Source organism: Carassius auratus, chromosome 3 (genome assembly GCF_003368295.1).
Source record: "Carassius auratus strain Wakin chromosome 3, ASM336829v1, whole genome shotgun sequence".
In the NCBI taxonomy this organism is placed as follows: Eukaryota; Metazoa; Chordata; class Actinopteri; order Cypriniformes; family Cyprinidae; genus Carassius; species Carassius auratus.
The window spans coordinates 15,562,472-15,580,199 of NC_039245.1; the positions used below are offsets into that span (position 1 = coordinate 15,562,472).

A 17,728-nucleotide genomic window follows, 5' to 3' on the forward strand; every position below is an offset into this window, starting at 1 on the left:
TGTAATATAGACTCATAATATATATATATATATATTTTTAATGTTGCCTGTCAACCAAGTGGAATGCGTTTGCATTTTCTTTTGTAATATTTAAATTATTTCAGTTTAAGTTTAAGATACACAAATGTTGAGTGTTTAAGTTTTAGTCGGCCCTGTCTGTGTCTCTCTTGCTCTGTTTGCACAAGTGAAAGTGAAAAGAAACGGCGGGAACGCGGGCGTTGGGGGTGGGCACGTGGGGGCAGGGGACGGGGTCCGATGCGACAGAAGAGAAGAGAAGAGGGACAGCGCGTAAAAAAGAAAGGAGACTGTGCGATGACATCATCCCTCATTTGCATAAATCTCTGCCTGAGAGCTGATTGGTCACGGGTGGGAGAAACCGAAGCCGCTCGCGCTTTTCATCCTTTTCAGTGCTCACTCTCGCTCGTCCGTGTGTGTGTGTGCGCGTGCGTGCGCGGATCGCCGAGCGCCGTTTCATTCTCTGCTGCCAGGAGACACGCATCTCTTTACTCGCCGGTAGACGGTCAGTCTGCTCTAAAACATTCCCCGTCAGAGCTCCAGTCTACCTGCTTTCATCTCAACAAACGTTGCCGGTTTTTCTCGATCCACAGTGCTTACCGGCAAAAACCGGGAGGAGACGCGAGTACCGACTGGGCGTTGCTGGAGGAAAAGCGCTATAGATTTGGTAAGATTATCTGCGTGTCAATCCTAAAATAGTCAACGATACATTTAAAAGCGTTTTTCACTGTCACAACTAACTAAACTAAAACATTAAGAGTCAGTTTAAGAAATGTTTTTCATTCAACAGCGTGATTCACGACTGCATGCATTGATATGTAAATGATTAAGTTCTCGTTCACACCGGTCATTATAATAGAAGTACAAATGAGATCATCAGATGGAAATGCCCCTGAAGCGATCAGGTTTCACACCGGTTTGATTTATACGCGTTAATCTAGCACACGCAACCGGTTTAGTTAGTTTGGCGTTTTCACTGCTTGTTAACCGGCACTTTGTCTCCTTTTAATCCGTGTTGCCTTGTTCATCCTTTGAGTCCGTTTCAATGGTGGATGTTTGGGCGGTGACTGCAAACCCACTCGTAACGGAGACCGATTTTAAACACGGGCAGTCGTTCAATGCGCTGACATATGAAAGAGAAGGAATGGGAATACCGGTTTTCCTCATGTTGTGTTTTGTGTGTGTTTCCCAGCAGTGAAACTTCCCGCTAGTGCGTTCACTCGAGTCTTTTGTTCTGCGCCTCCTCCACACACCCGGACACCCCACATTCAACACACTCACCCGCCCGGGCCCGTCATATACACACACCCACTCGGGCCATTCAGGACTGACCCGGGCTATTGTTCACTACGCGTATATTGTACTGGATTGGAAAATTAACCAATGATAAAAAGCTAAATCAAATACAGTCCCCTACTCATTCTATATCTATATAAAAACTATTTAAATATGCAATTGTCTGTTGTGTGTGTGTGTGTGTGTGTGTTAACCACATTAGATGTGTATCAGACCTTATAATGATACCGCAGGAATTAATTAAACGACCCAACCTGCCAGAACATACGCCCTTTGGTGCAGTTCATCTGTCCATATCTGGGAGAAACAGACCAGCAGTTCGATATCATTCAGTGGTCTACTGTGAATTATTGATGTTTCTCCACACACACAAAAAAAAAAGAGTGACAAGGGCAATTAATCTGACCGGATTTTTAGTAATGTACTTAGAGAGGATCCCGGGTGAACTCTATTCAAAGGGCCTATGGGGTCATATTGATAAGTTTTAATTTTGTAGGTAGTTTCTTCTGGTGGTTTAGGGACAATAGAAATCAACAGGGTGGTTTCTTGGCTCTGCTCCCTGCATGTGCGACTGGAGTCAAACCGATGCGTTTCGCAGCAGGTGCGGCTTGGTTTAGCTTCTGCTAAATCTTGGCTTTGGAAGTCAGTTCATCCTATTGTCTTGCTCCATAGTTCCCTTCTCTCTTCTGGCCAAACAAAAGGTTTAAGACGGATGCCTCAACCCCCTGCAGCCACCATCTCACCGCTCCACAGAGGCTTCATCAGATCTGTTTCTTCTGCTTTTGTTTGGGATATTATGTATTATTATGGGAATAATTAAATATTCGTTATATATATAGAGAGAGAGAGAGAGAGAGAGTAATACAGACTGTTTTAAGCTGTTGGTGTATATAAATTGTGAATATGCGAGTCACTGCTAAACAAAGCAAACAAATCTCTCTAATTAAATCAGATCCATTTTTGACTTTCATTGTTCTGTCATATCTTGAGACAATGCTGTGGCTGTCTAACTCCAGCCCACAGGGATGAGGCTCTTGAAGGAAGGCATTGCCAGCAATTACAAATGTGTCATGGCATGATGGGTAGTGACTGCATGAGGAATGGGGGTGGGACTCGCTAGAGAAGAAATTACAGCAAATGACATCAGAAAGTCTTATTTATGATTATCTGAAGTGACATAAGTGAATGTGACTTTGCATTATTTGCCCTACTAACATTTGCATGCTCACTGAAATAATGGTTCTCTATTGGCATCAATGGTTCTGTGATAAACCTTTGTCATCCATGGCACCTTTTCATTGGACAAAAAGTTATTTATAGTGAAAAAAGTTGCTTTAGATTCTTGACACTTCTTCTGTTGCATCGCTAAAAACAACATTTTGAACCTTCACTTTTAAAAGTGTTGTGAAAACTCGTTGTTGTCCCAAGATGAATTACAGTGGTTTCCTTGTGTCATCTGTCATTTTCTGATAAGTCTCTCATATTGAAGCGCTCCCTCGTCCAGTAAAGATAGCTCCCTAGAGGCCGAGCAGTTGTCGCAGTGGACAGTTGGCTCTGTCAGGATGGGATATTGTGTTGCAGTTGTGGTCATTTGAAGGGATTGTTGCGTTCCGAGTTCTTTTTTTGGAGTGTGTTTTGTGGTTACACTTCTGCTTTCTGTAAACACGACTGCTGTGCAGTTGTAGCACTCTTGCTGAGTTAATTTCAGTTTGGAAAAGCATTTGCATTCTGGTTGAGTATCCTTTGTTCCAGTATTGGCAGATGTCACTCAGTGAATGGTGTCTGTGAGGGGATCACAGATTGCATTTGGGTTCTGCGGTTTACTGATGGATTGGATGGATATTGATCTGCTGTTTTATTAAGGTTAAAGTGCACATGCTGTAAAAATCCCTCTAGTGTCTCAATTCCATATTAAAAGAATCTGTCCTGAAAATTTTGGTGTCTTGATGCAGTTAACAACTCCAACCTTCATATTTTCTCTAAACATCAACTTCAAGGTGTTCATAAAATCTGCAGTTTGTCAGCAATTTTTGAGGCATCCAAACTCCCAATGGAAGTAAAAATAAATCCAATTTTCTGATGAAAATCACTGTGCGTACTGCATAGCTATGCAGTTGCTTTGTGGTTTTGAATGTGGTGTTTGCTAGAATGTTTTGATGGTTGCTTATTGGCCATCCAAAGTCATTGTATCATTCTGGCCATTTTGGACCTGGCCCAGATCCTTTCCTTCAAAGTAAGTCAATGGGTCTTTAAAATAAATAATAGAGTGTAGACAAAAATAGCACAGTAATCTCACTTGTTTCAAATTTCAGAAGGGATCTCAATGTCTCAAACTCAGATTCACTCGCCAGGAACCTAAATATTTCTCATATTTCATATATATAACTTCAATATAACTTCTGTCCATATTTTTGCCTCTATAATTCTTACAGTATTTCAGAAATGATGAATTTTGAAAATTTGAGACATGAAATACTCTGAAAGTCCAACCTCTGAGAAATATAAATGCACTCTGGGAAATTATTATTAAGTAGACTCTTCATCTAAAGCAGCTTACAGTATTTCAACACAGTGACAGTCTGTTTTGAGCACCTGGGGGTTGAATACTTTCACTCAAAGCCACAGCAGTAGAAGGGAAATCACTTCTGCAGGAGTGCAAACCAAGCCTTAGATTACCAGTCTAGATTAGGGCTGCACGATTATGACACAAATCTAAATGGTTGATTATTCCCTTGAAATTGTAATTGCGATTATTAATGATGATTATCCCAATTTACATTGAATGATGTTTACACCATCGTTTGATGCAACTGCATGCCGGATATTTAGATGAAAATAAACGAGATAAAAAACTCTTAACTGAAAAAACTTTTAGTGCTTTTCAATAGTTTTGGTAGGATTGGTTTCTTCTTTAAAATATATATAAAAAAGTAAAAATATGAATGGTATTATAATTCTATAAATCTAAATCTAATAAAAAAATATAAATCTTATGCACACAGAATAACATAAGTGGACTTTAAACGATTAATTGCCGTTTTGAACGATTACATAACTGTGGCATCCATAAATGTTATCGCAATTAGAAATTCGATTAATTGTGAAGCCTCAACCATAGCCATCTAATATCAATGTTTGGTTGTATATTAGTTAAACAGCCGTATGTATATTCGTGCTTCGCCAACAGGCGCATTATGGACATTTTCTGTTGAGTCAGAACAGAGGCTCAGAGTCCATTTAGAAGGTGATGGTCAGCTGTGAGCATAAGGATAATCCTCTTATAGGTACAGTCAATTCCTCTGCAGTCTGTGTGTGTGTGTGTGTGTGTGTGTCACTTCCTCATGTTCGTGAAGGGCATGTTTATTGTCTGCTGCAGATGACATTTATGTCCATGCTGTCACAAACAAACACAGACTCAGATGTCATTGACTGAACCCCACAAGCTGGTTTTTATCAACTCCTATGTAACTTTTTTATTTATTTTTTCTTGCTTTTTGGGGCTCCCAGTAGATAGTAGAATCAAGTAGCTCCTTGAATTACAAATTAGTTAAAAAGGCCCCTTTACACCCAAAACCTACCAATATCAGTGTGCCCACATGCTTTGCTAATGCACTGCTCAACTCTCCCGTCTGTGAGTGACCCCTGCACTTTCTCTCAATGATCAATATCCGTCTTCTCTCATCTGGTCTCACCATTTCTCCTCTTACTCTCTTGGCCAGGTGGCATAGCATGCTGGCTGGTGCCCGTATCTAGCCCATGTCCTGTGTGCGTCCTGTTCTGTGGGTGTCCGTCGGAGGATTGCGCAGGATTAGCATCATGCTTTGTCCTGAGTTAACGAGCTCTGTCATGTGTTAATCTCCTCGTCCCCAGGGGACCGTGTTGGTCTGCCGCTGGTTGTGATGTTTCCTGCTGCTGGTATCAGTTCCTTCAGTCATGTAACCCTACTCTGACACTGCTTAACTGCATTTAAGCAAATTATGGTGTCGTTTTAGGGGCCGTTTACACTGGATTTGCTATTGTGTTCACAAACCTCTATTCCCACTTCTGCTCCTGGAGATCTATCTTTCTTCACAGTTCAGATCAAGCTCTGATCAAACACACCTGATCCAGCTTATAAAGATCTTCAGAAGAACTTAATAGTAACAGACAGGTGTGCTGGACCAGACCTAGTCATTCATTACAGACAAAAAAAACTGCAGAAAGGCGAATGTTTTACAAGAGAGTGTATAATTGTTTTGAGGAAATGCAAAGTGATTGGAGGAAAGATGAAGTATTATGAGCAAACTGAAAATTTCCTGGGGAAAGGAAAAGGTTTTTGGAGCAATTGTGAAATTTTATTGAGAGAAGGCAAATATTTTGCAAGATAGTGCAAAGTTTCTTGGGGCAAGGCAACATTTTCTTGGGGGAAAGGTGAAAATTTTGGAAGACGGTGAAAAAGTTTTGCGAGGGAATGCAAAGGTACTTGCGGAAAGGCAAAAATTTTGTAAGCCAACTTCAAAGTTTTATTGGGGAGGGCAAATGTTTTGCAAAAGAGGGCAAAGTTTCTTAGGAGAAAGCAAAAACATTGCAAGAGAGCTCAATGTTTTTTGGGGGAAGGCAACATTTGTGTGAGTGAACACAAATTTTCTTTGGGGAAGGCAAACATTTCGCATGAAAGTGCAATAGCTTTTTCAGTCACTATAAGGCAGAACACAAGTACGCATCCAGTGCAAATGGCCTCTAAGCGTTCTTGTGTAGGTCACTTATCTTTTGCATCCCAGAGAGCTGTCAAGTGTCTCACTTCCTGGAGTAGCATATGTTTCAGAAAACTTATGTAAATCTTCCTTACAGTACAAGGATTACCTCCTTGTCACCTCTGGATGCTGTCCAGGCATCTGCCACACATGCTGTTGGTGCCTCAGGCAGAAAACAATTCTTCTATCACAGCTAGTTTTGTCTCAGTTCACCACTGGTTTTGTTTCAATCATCCCCCTAAGGGTAATGGTCTCAGAATGGTTTCTTACAGTCTAACGTCACTACCTTTACTTACTCGTTCTGCATGCGTCCCTTACAAACACTTTGTTTTTGTGAGTTGGATAGAGCAGCTTCCAGACCTTTGGCCAAGGGTGTTTTGGGAATGTGCTGGCCATGATTGCAATCTCGACAGTGGGGGCAGTAAAGTGGCTTTTGTCAGCTTGGACAGCAGCGGTCCTGTCATGTGCCTCCGTGTGTGTCTATCCTCTTTTCACTCCTCCGCAAGGGCTGCCACCCCAACAATCCCTTCTTTGGTGACTTGTTTCATGGAATGCTCCTCGGGCCGTCCGACTTCATCTCGGCATGTGTGTGCTGTATAATGGGCCGTTCAGAGGGTCATGTGATCGGTATAGGGGACCAGTATGAACACACAGATGTGTTTAAGACTCCGTCCGCTGTTGAAATGCATTTGACATTCACCACTTATATGCCCTGCAAATCAATGTATAGTTGTATTCGGTTACTCACTGATGTGGTTTTTAATGGATTCTGTTAGCTTATGGACCTGAGGTAAAGTTTATTCTATCTTTATTCTTAGGGTTCAGAATCAGGTGCTTGAATTTAAATTTGATTGCCTGTTTCTCTCTCAAACTTGTTGAACTTTTACTCTTCAGAGCAACACAGTAGTGTGTTTCTTCCTCAACCAGCAAACTGGGAATCCCGGTGGCCCTTTGAGGTGGTGGTCATCTCTCAATAGATCCAGTGTTCCCTTGTTTTAGAGCGAGAGATGGGGGTGGAGGGAAACTTCTGCAACCTCCGGAGGGTACAAACAAAAGGGGGGTTTGGAAGGGTGTATAAAGATGCTGCACTCAAGATATTTAGGTCAGAATGTAAGATTTATGTATTTGAAGCGCATTTAAAATTTCATTTCATTACAGAATAAAAAATAAAAAAATGAGTTAAAATTATGCATATGTCAGACATATTTAATATTTTTTTGGTTGTGCATTATCTCTGAGGAGGCATAATGGGGTATTGGCAAGACAGACATAATATGTGAAAGCCTAAACTGTGACAAATTACCGCTGATTAGTCAGTACTCTGACCAAACGCCAAATCAGAGGCCAACAACAGCTTCCCTAGTGTATGCAAACGGCCTGGGATGAGCCATGAGATTCATGCAGCATCTCTGTGGTGTGCAAATTTGCATTTCCTCCAGGCACAGTCTCTCCATTGATCGCACTTTGTAGGGAAAAAGCTATTTCTTATTGTGAGCCATTGAGTTTGTGCAGTTTGTTTTCTTGTTCTCCATTCATTAGACATGTCAGTTTTGCCGCAACTGGATAAAGCTAAGATGGCAATAGCCTGTTAGCCCCTGCTGTGCCACTGTGGTTAGAAGCATGCTTTGCACACGGGGGACTTTTTAAGGCAAAATGCAGCACTTAGATATGCATTTATGCATGCACAAGGCCGTGTTGAGCTTGCACTTCGGATAAGGGGGCCAAAGTGCATTTTATTGCTACAATGACCCAATTAACACGGGTGATCTGGGGTTCTGTGACGGGACAATTTAAAGACTGATGCAATGCGCTGGAGACTTGCCAAAATACTGCTTCTAGAAGGTGTGCAGCATGTCTGCAGTGTTTGTTTACATCATATGTGGGTCTTTGGAGGATGAGCGCTTTGCAGAGTCATCCCTTCAGGACAGTAGGCTCCTGCACTGGGATTGGTTACAATAATTGGATGAGGCATTATCATTCTGTCCCAGAGAGTGACGGAGTGCCAGTAAGAGGGTTTGAAAGTATGATGGGTCTTATGTTTGTAAGGTCTACACCTACCTTTTGTGGTTATATATATACACACACACACACACACACACACATAGGTTTCCCAAAGCAGTAGTTCTCCAAGTAGGTTTATTTTAGACATTTTTAGCATTTCTGCTGTAATGACAAAACTGGTGGATTTCAAACACAAACTGAGAATATTGACTATTGAATATTAATGTTATATTAAATAACCTCAATTAGTCAGTTCATTTTGTGATCCAGAGGTTGCAGGAACTGTCTGTTTTTCAATAAAAACAAGCGTTACAGAGGGATAATAAAAGAAACATGATTTAAGTGAAAATAAAATAAGGTTGTTTTGCCCCGTCCACTTGCCTCAAACTTTTATTTAATTTTCATATTCTTTGTTTCATACTTGCCTGTTGACATCAGCCACTCTGTAGAATAGAGCTCATCAGAAGTCAGCAGAGGTCAGATCTCCCCCCCAGAATAAGATTTACAGCATAGGCTTTTGACCCCCTGGGGTCACTGTTGTTTACATACAGAGGAAGCAGTCCATAACCCTCAGTTGTATCATTAAGGTCATAATGCCGTGTGACGGTGTGTGTGTTTCCTTCTCGGAACAAGGCTGTTCTACCCTTATAATCTCATCAGCTGTCTGTCTCCTGACATTCTCACAGACTGATTCTCATCTATCATTCTAAACAGGATCAATCGCAGAAGAAAAAAAAAGAGTCAGGAGGGGTAAAGCGGATTCTACAAAGCCTGTATTTCTAGAGGAGTTGTCTTCTATAAGGGAAAATAGCCCTCGAGGTCTCTGAAGTGGAAGTGATGTTGCATGAGGTTGTGTTTGCCTAAAAGACTAAAATCTTTGGTAGTCTTCATCACTAACTTCAATCTGACCATATAATTAAATCTTATGACTGCATAATATAAAACTTAACAGGTAGTGTTTCCCAGATTGTGGCTCAGATTCTTCCTTCTCTAAGAGCGTACTCACATTGGGCTTGTTTGTTTCAGACATTGGCACATTTTCTCCCTTAGTTTTGATTCATTTAGGCACATAAAAACATGAAAACTGTACTTGAATCCTCACCAATATAATCAGCCACTATTACCTGAATATGGTGTCTCAGCCTGACTGAAAATGACTGGTTAAGTTGTGGTGAGAAAGCAATCTCACCCAAAAGACTGATGGCCCAAGCTGTATCATAATTCATAATAGGGATGGGTTATATAAAAACAATTACAATTAAACAAATAGTAACAATTGAAGTCTCTGTTTCAGAATGGAGCAAATGATCTGCAGGTCTGATAAAAACCTAAATTTCTAGAGTTCCCCCATTTGGCACAAATTCTATTGTTCATTCACCATGGTAACAGTTATTTGCAAGTCAATGTGGTCATTGTTAATATTCTCAATTGCACAATTCCTATCACTAACCAATAACCATAGATTGATCTCTAAGACAATATATCTTCTCATATCTGGCAGCATTTATGGAATGGGTTCTTTCCCCTGGGCCTTCTCTCTCTTTACCATCACTCTCTCTGTCCCCCTCCCCCAGTTTCTCTAATTTAAGATGCTCAGCTGCCTGGACCATCTGTGTTAGGGTTTTGCAATGGGCAGAATAAGTCATAGGGCTGGAGGAATTAATGTCGACCTCAGAAAGAATCAGGGAGATTCTGCAGCTCTGGATTATAATGTGGACGATGTGTCCTGTGACACTGACGTCCACTTTATGAGTGAGCATTTTCAGTGTTTGTTGACTTACTCCATTGTTTTGTTTTTTCTCATGCTTTCTTGAGCCAAGCCACTTCCTCTCTTTGGCCTCTTCCACTGTATGAACTTTGCTTAAATCATGCAAACAACATCTGCTTCAGTAAAGCATTGTGGGTAATGCATCTGGCATGGCTTCTTTGCTAGTAGTTAGCAATTAGAAATTCCCCCAAAGGGTTTTGAAAACCCAGAGAATGTTTTACATAGTACCAAAATAATCTTATGATAGATGTCTTTTCAAGTGTAAAACTGCATTTGAATCTGTAAAACTGTATTAATGACAGCTGTAATCTTATACCAACCATCATTCCTAATAGCTGGCAACTACGTCTTATGTGGCTTTAATTCATTTTGGTTACAGTTTAAACAGATCTGAGCTCTGAATCAGCTGTTGTTTTCCCTCTGCACAGCACGCTCTTGACTTCATTCCTAATCTCGTTCTTTAACATTCTTTGAGCATTTGCAGTTTAACCAGACCTGATTCTTTATCTGATCGTTCTCTTAGGTCTGCAGACTTCTCTCTTGTTCATACTTGTTGTCCGAAGTCTCGGCTCAAACTACAACTCTTATTGCTCTTGTTTTCAGGTAAACCACAGCCATCTGATAGCTGTAGACTTCAACTAGTGGACTGAGTCCTAGGTTCCTGATTTCTCTTTTGTTGAGACGGACCTCCAGGACTAGGACAAGATGAAACCAGATGGTGTTGACACAGCAACAATGGAAGCATTAAACACAGGTCCTGCGGTCGAAGTGGTGCCAGGGGGCGAAGCTCAGGACCAGACTTTGCCTGCAGCGCAAACAGAAGGTGAACCACAGCAAAAAGAAGCAACCAACAAGTCTGGGGATCCCAAAGCCAAGACAAAGGCTCCTGCCAAAACAAAGACACCCACCTCTGGAACCAAGACATCTACAACAGGCTCCCGTCCCACCACTGGCCAAAGCCATCTGATAAATGGGGCACAGAAGTCACAAGCTAATGGTGTCCCCAAAAAGACGACCACAGCAGGCCTGGAGAAGAAAACCTCAACCACTGCTGCCACTAAAAAACCAGTCAGCTCTACTTCTGCATCCACAACCAAGACCCCAAACAAGGTGACTGAGAAAAAGCCTGTGGGGACGGCAAGACCTGCCAGTGCTCCAGCCAGTGGTGTGAAGACGACAGGGGCAGCACAGCCCATAAAGAAAGCCCCTGCTGCACCAGCTAATGGTCTGAAGTCTAAACCAAAAACTACAGGTAGGTCATCTGATCTTATTGATTACAGCAGTGGTTCCCAGCCAGATTCAATATGGGTCCCCCAGCATTAGCTCAGTGTAGGCCAGGGTCTCCAACTCCTTTAGACTTCAAACCCTTTTCCAGCACGCTTGTATTTTTAATGTGTGTTCGATTGGGGGTTGGAGACCCCTGATATAGGCTATATTTAAGTTGCATTTTCAGGAGAGAATGTCTGATGTAGCATATTATCAAAATTTCAAATAAACTGTCTGTACTTTTCTTGTTTTAATACTCTTAAAAACCCTTCACATCATCCTTCACTCCAGCTCCAGCTCCAGCTGCAAGACCCGCTACTGCATCCACCACTAAGACCAGCATCACTGGCTCTCCTGTCCCCAAAACAACCAGGTGAGCATCTCATAGGGTGGGAATGTCACAAACAGAAGCTCATAGACTGGGTATCTTAATGAGAATTCTGCAATGTGGGCCATTTCAGTAGCTCATTGTCCTTTCCAATGTCCTTAATGCATTGCTTATGCAGCCTCACGTTGCAGTCCATACTCCTCATTCGCTAAAGCATTAGGCATGAATTCTAAGTCTGAAAGGGAAAGCATTTCATTTGCTGGAAAATGAACTGGCACAGTCCTAAAATTCCTGATTATAAAAGAAATGTGAAGAGGAAGTTTACACTTTCCCCAGTGAGTTTAAGACTCTCAAAGGAGCTGATTTGAGTTGCCTGCAATCAGCCATGAACAGTGAAGGAGTTTTTTGTTGCTTGTTTATGGAGGCGATGAGGGACATTATGAGGCCTGCAAAGGAGCTCAGACTCATGATGTTATGTTAGAGTAGGGGAACATTTTTTGTGTTCATTTATAATATTTAGTCCCACAACCATACATTTTTGCTTATCTCTTGAGATTTTGACTGACATAGATTACCTTCTTTCCTTTAGCTTCTCTTAAAAGTACAATATGTTTCTTCCAGTGCAGACATGAGTTTTTATTTTGCTAGTTATTTTGACCCACTTGGTATCTTCGACCTGACAAATATTAAATGCTACTTTGTGTACAGTTGAGCAGCATAACAAAACAGTTGTCTTAATTATCAATATCTTAATATTAAATTAACATTTGTTTCACAGTCCAGTAATATATGACTCAGTTTTGGGTGTGGCGTATTTTTTCTTCACATTTGTGTGCATGTGAAGAGTGTAGTGTGCATATAAGCATCCAACCATGTGTGTGTCCCGTCTAGAGCAGTAGAAGTTGTACTGAAGGGAATTCTGCATCTGTTTAACCTACTGGATTTTGAATGAATAAAACATACATGTAGCATTAATGGTGCATGTTTGCCACCTCAAATTTAATTTAAATCTATTGAAGTCGCTACTTGTGGCACCAAATGGAATGGCAAAAATGATATTATATATGTGTGTGAGTCCTACTTTGGATACTAGCTTCATTAGAGTAGTGCGGACATGACAGAACTGGCCAAAAAACATGAATCATTTTGATTAATTGAATTCTTAGGGAAACCTTAATGAATGAGCTTTTCCCTGACAATGATTATGTCATACTGATGTAAGAATTATGGGATGGTCGGGAAAGGGCACATCCAGCAGCCACCGCTAAACCATTATTTCTCATAAATGAGTTGCTCTCTTTCTGTATCTCTTTGTCCCACTTTCTCTCGTTCATTAGGTCATGGTAGAGTTCAGTCCTCCAGAGAGAGGTTTTATTGCAGACGTTGCATCTAATCTCCAAATGGTGCTTGCGTGTTTCCCAACAGCCAACTCGATGGATGCTTTATAACACTTCAGTGATTCTGATTTTGCTGCAGCGCTTCATGAGTTTTTCGCTTGTCAGATTTCTGCATTTTTATTTTTATAGGCTCAAGTTTAACATGGCTGTACTTCAGACTAGGGTTGTGATGGTGAGGTCAATTGACGTGTGACAACACTGGTAATACCAGTATTGCCATGGGGGAATCCCCTTTTTTTCCTTGCTTCCCTTAGCTTTTAAATAGCTTAAAAGCGTGTGTGCACTTTTTTTCTATGACTTTATTTCATGGGAGGTTTTTCAAGTAGAATCTCCAATAAAATGGCATTGTCTATTTAAATTTGTTTATAATATATAAATCCTTTCTGGATATTTATTTTTGATATTTTTCACAGTACAATATAAAAGACACAAAATGGGTGCAGGTCTATGTATTGTCCAATTAGTCAAGAGTTTTTGTATACAGGCATCTTTGATTTGACTGATTTGACACTGCCAGCCAAAAAAATCACTGCACATTAAACATGTTTAATCTCTGATGTTGAGGTAAAGTAAATCAAATATTATTCAGATGAATGACTGTTGGGCTATATGAAGCTAACACAGCAAATTTCCACACAGGTGAGTGCCAGCAGGTACATACAGTTTGATCAAATGCTCCTAAATCACAGCTTTACCAATGCATTAGGATTCATCTTGAAGGGACATGAACCTCGTTATTGAGGTTAAAGAGTCCCTTCAGGCCAGAGTGCTTTATTAATATCTCATCAGTCACTGGCTCAGGAGGAGGTCTTCTTCCTCACTGTTGCTGTGGCTTCAGGGGAAATTTTGCCAATCATAAATGTAATGGCAAGTTAAAATGTGTTTATTAGACAATCAGGCAACAGGCTTCTCCATTGCTCACAAAACTTTAAAGAGCTCTATAAAAAATGTTTGAATGGCATGCCGTTAGCTTGAAGCACTTAAAGCAAATGCACATGTATAAATGTGTTTGGATTGTTTTTTAAGCTACAGTGCATTTTAGGGTTTTAATGTGCATTATATTTTCCCCGACCCTGGCAGAGCTCTAACAGAAAAATGCTTGGCTTATTGAACTATGGCTTTTGGTTGATGCTTTGTTTGTTTTTTCTATTAGAGGAATAGTTCACTCAAAAAATGAATCACTTTGACCATATCACTTTCTTTATTCTGCAAAACATTCAGATTTGTCATTAGCATGACAAAGGCGGTTACATTCTTTAAAAGACCTATAATGTACCACCATTGTTCTACTAATGTACCATAAAAAATAATAATAATGTAGCAAATAATATAGTGCACAAGTTCTATAACTCCTGGCCTTTTTGGATTTTTTATGGCATTATACGCCTTCACTGAATGCTAAAGATGCTCTCTCCCCGCGTGCTAATCTCTCTGTGCTCGCTACCTATACTGAGTCATCCTGTCACGATATATTATTTCTGTTGGTTCTTTGTTTGAGATTAAGATGAATATAGAACCCGCTCTCTCTTTCTCTATTGCTATCATTCTCTTCTCATCATCTAATAGCATGCTTTCCTTATTTAAAGTTTAATTATAATGCAAATCTAAATACTAGAAACAATAAAAAATCTAGATTTTTTTCCAATAATCTGTCAATTCATTACTTTGCTTCTTCATAGTGCTGATTTTTTTTTTTACATTAAAATATGGTAAAATCATGTCATTAAACATGGCAATAGATGATGTGTTGACGAGAAAAAGCATAAAGATCCCGGGTAAATATTTTGTGGCAATAGCTCATCCTATTTTACGATAATGATTTATATTTTATATTGCTGACAATATAATATGGAATATATATTATGTATATTGGACAACTTTTAATGTTACATTTGGATATGTGGTTAAAAAAAGAACTGCAAAGGCTTCAGTCAGACAGCTTCTTTATGAACTATAAGCAAGTTTGATTATCAAGTTAGCTTAAAGACTAATGTTCTAATCCAAATTGTGTGCTTAAGTAGGTGTTTTTATAAAGCGAAACTAGGTCGTGAAGCTACAACACACCACTGCATTTATTTGTGTAGTATTCTCTGTTGAGTTTATTTGTTTATAGACTCGGCCTCTTTGTTTCAGGACCTCCACTGCTGGATCTCTCTCTCTTTTGCGCAGTTGCTTGCTCTCTCACCTGATATATAGGACACCACAATTTTTGTAGATTTTCACCCCTGCCCATCTCGTGTGGACTTTGCCTAGACAAAATGTGGAGCTTATGGAGCATGTGTTTTAGCAAGATTCATGCGGTTTGCCTCAGTGGGATTTGCATGGTTATTTTTACTCAACACAATGAAAGATTTAAATGGTGCTCACTGTGTCTTCTACACTGATACGCACCCTGCCTCGTGCTCGTCAGCACTTTATTTAGAACAGGAGAGACACATGCGGTGGAGCATGCGCAGGAACTCAGAAGCTCCTGCCAAGCCAAGAGGATCTAGGTTATCTTACTCAGACTTTACCTGGACATATACTGCCGAGTCACTGCCGTGTGCTAAGCTGAGCTCATTCTAGACCAGAGTGGACCGATACTAGACCCCGTCAGGGTAGAACATGTATAACCACCGAGTCAGGCACCCCAGGACAGAACAGAGGAATTATGGGTATATAGCTGAGAGAGGGTGATTTCTTTAAAATAATGTTTTTGCTAGTTTTAACATAACTCCATGTTGTTTCTTGAGCTACCTGTCTGTGCTGTGACTAATCAAAGCTTTGACTCACAAGTCACTGCTTTAAATGGGATACATGACCTATCACCAAAAACTGAAAGGTCAAAAGAAGTGGAGAGTGCAGTTTTAACTCAGACACACTAGAACTTTTCTATGTGATCTTTTTTCCAGCTGCTTTTTAAATGCATGAGGTCCTTGTCCTAGCTAGACATGAAAGCTCAACGGAAGTCTCCTACCAGAGAGTTGTGCAAGCTAGGAGCAGCCAGAACTGAAAATGTTTTTAAAATCTCAACATACATGTTATTAGGATTTGACGCAGTCTTCCTCTGTATTGATTTTTCAATTTCTTGTCACATCTGCTATGTGCAGGTCTGTTGGCTCAGCTCCTGCTGCCCCTAAGTCTGGGACACCGACAACTGCCAGCAAGACATCTACAACCGTATCCAGGCCAACTACTGGTACACCCAAGACACCATCTACCACTGCTAAACCCTCACCTGCTAAAACCACAGCTCCCCCTGCTGGCCGCACTCCCCCTCCTAAGACCACAACACCTATCAAGAAAGGTGGGTATCTCATGAAACACATGTGTACAGTTTATTTGTAACAATTTTAACACTAATATTGTGTTGTAGTACGTGAATACTGATATTTAAAATATGGTAAATATTTATATTTTTATTTTTTAATTGTATTTTATTTTCATAAAAGAAGCTGTTATACTGAGTTGGAATTATATGTTCTCTTTTCATTAGATGTCAGTAAGCAGTCATCTGCTCCAGCAGCCAAGAAGACCACTTCTTCTCCGCTTACCCGGCCAGCACCAACTAAGACCACCAAACCTGACACCCCTAAGTCAGCCTCCACTGCCAAGGCAGAATCAGCCTCCAAAAAACCCACCACCTCCAGTAAGGTGGCAGATGTTAAGACTAGTAAACCCAAGGAGAGCAAAGCAATGTCTTCCAAGGAGGTCAACGCAAGCCCCAAGACCACAGGCAGCAAGCCAAGCACTAAAACAAGCAGCCCAAAGAAGTCAGTTGGCAGTAGCACTCCAAAGCCATTGAAGGGTGGCCCAAAAGCCTCCCCTCCTGCAGACACAGCAGCCATGGAGGGTGAGAAAAAGGACATGGTACCCACTATGGTTTCAGCCACTACTGCAGCTGGTGCTGTTGTTTCTATGGTGACCTCTGAGGCAGCACCTGAAGACTTAGACACATCTTTTGTTCCTGTTGCCACTGAAGAGGCACCTGAGGACTTGTTTACCCAGGTCAATCCTGCTGCCTCTGAGGTGAAATTAGAAGACTCATTTACAACTCCAATTCCTGCTTCCTCTGAGGAACTCTAAAGAGGATTCAAAAGAAATGGCCAAAGCTGTCATTGCCCCTAGCACTACGAAAGCACCTGAAGACAAAGTTACACCTGTCATGCTTCATGTCTCTGAGGGATCACCTGAAGACTCTGTTACACATTTCAATCCTGAAGAAACATCTGAAGACAGAACTGTGTCTGCCATTCCACCTACCTCTGTTGAGGTACGAGAGGAAACTGTTTCACCTGTCACTCCTTCTGAAGAAATACCTGAGGATGTAACTACATCTGTCATTGCTCCTATCTCTTATGAGGCACGAGAAGAAACGGTTTCACCTTCCATTCCTTCTGAAGAAACACCTGAGGATGTAACTACATCTGTCATTGCTCCTACGTCTTATGAGGCACGAGAAGAAACTGTTTCACCTCCATTCCTTCTGAAGAAACACCTGAGGATGTAACTACATCTGTCATTCCTCCTACCTCTTATGAGGCACGAGAAAAAACGGTTTCACCTTCCATTCCTTCTGAAGAAACACATGAGGATGTAACTACATCTGTCATTCCTCCTACCTCTTGTGAGGCACGAGAAGAAACAGTTTCACCTTCCATTCCTTTCTGAAGAAACACCTGAGGATGTAACTACATCTGTCATTCCTCCTACCTCTTGTGAGGCACGAGAAGAAACTGCTTCACCTCCCATTCCTTCTGAAGAAACACCTGAGGATGTAACTACATCTGTTATGTTTCCTAACTCTTATGAGGCCCGAGAAGAAACTGTTTCACCTGTCATTCCTTCTGAAGAAACACCTGAGGATGTAACTACATCCATCATTCCTCCTACCTCTTATGAGGCACGAGAAGAAACGGTTTCACCTTCCATTCCTTCTGAAGAA

At 40.9% G+C, this 17,728-nt stretch overlaps 1 protein-coding gene across 3 annotated transcripts; it reads left to right on the forward strand.

The window, feature by feature from the left end:
- Positions 1-371: 371 nt before the first annotated feature.
- LOC113055077 (mucin-5AC-like) lies at positions 372-17,109 on the forward strand. Of its 3 annotated transcripts, XM_026221051.1 has the most exons (6): positions 384-520; positions 609-682; positions 10,417-11,065; positions 11,371-11,452; positions 15,894-16,090; positions 16,280-17,109. In XM_026221051.1, the coding sequence occupies exons 3-6, from the start codon at positions 10,519-10,521 to the stop codon at positions 16,867-16,869; spliced, it is 1,416 nt and encodes a 471-aa protein (XP_026076836.1). In that variant the 5' UTR covers positions 384-520; positions 609-682; positions 10,417-10,518; the 3' UTR covers positions 16,870-17,109. The 3 variants fall into 3 exon arrangements, with proteins under 3 accessions (XP_026076842.1, XP_026076828.1, XP_026076836.1); XM_026221057.1 differs by having other exon boundaries at positions 372-682; positions 11,377-11,452; XM_026221043.1 differs by having other exon boundaries at positions 376-682.
- The last annotated feature ends 619 nt before the right edge of the window (positions 17,110-17,728 follow it).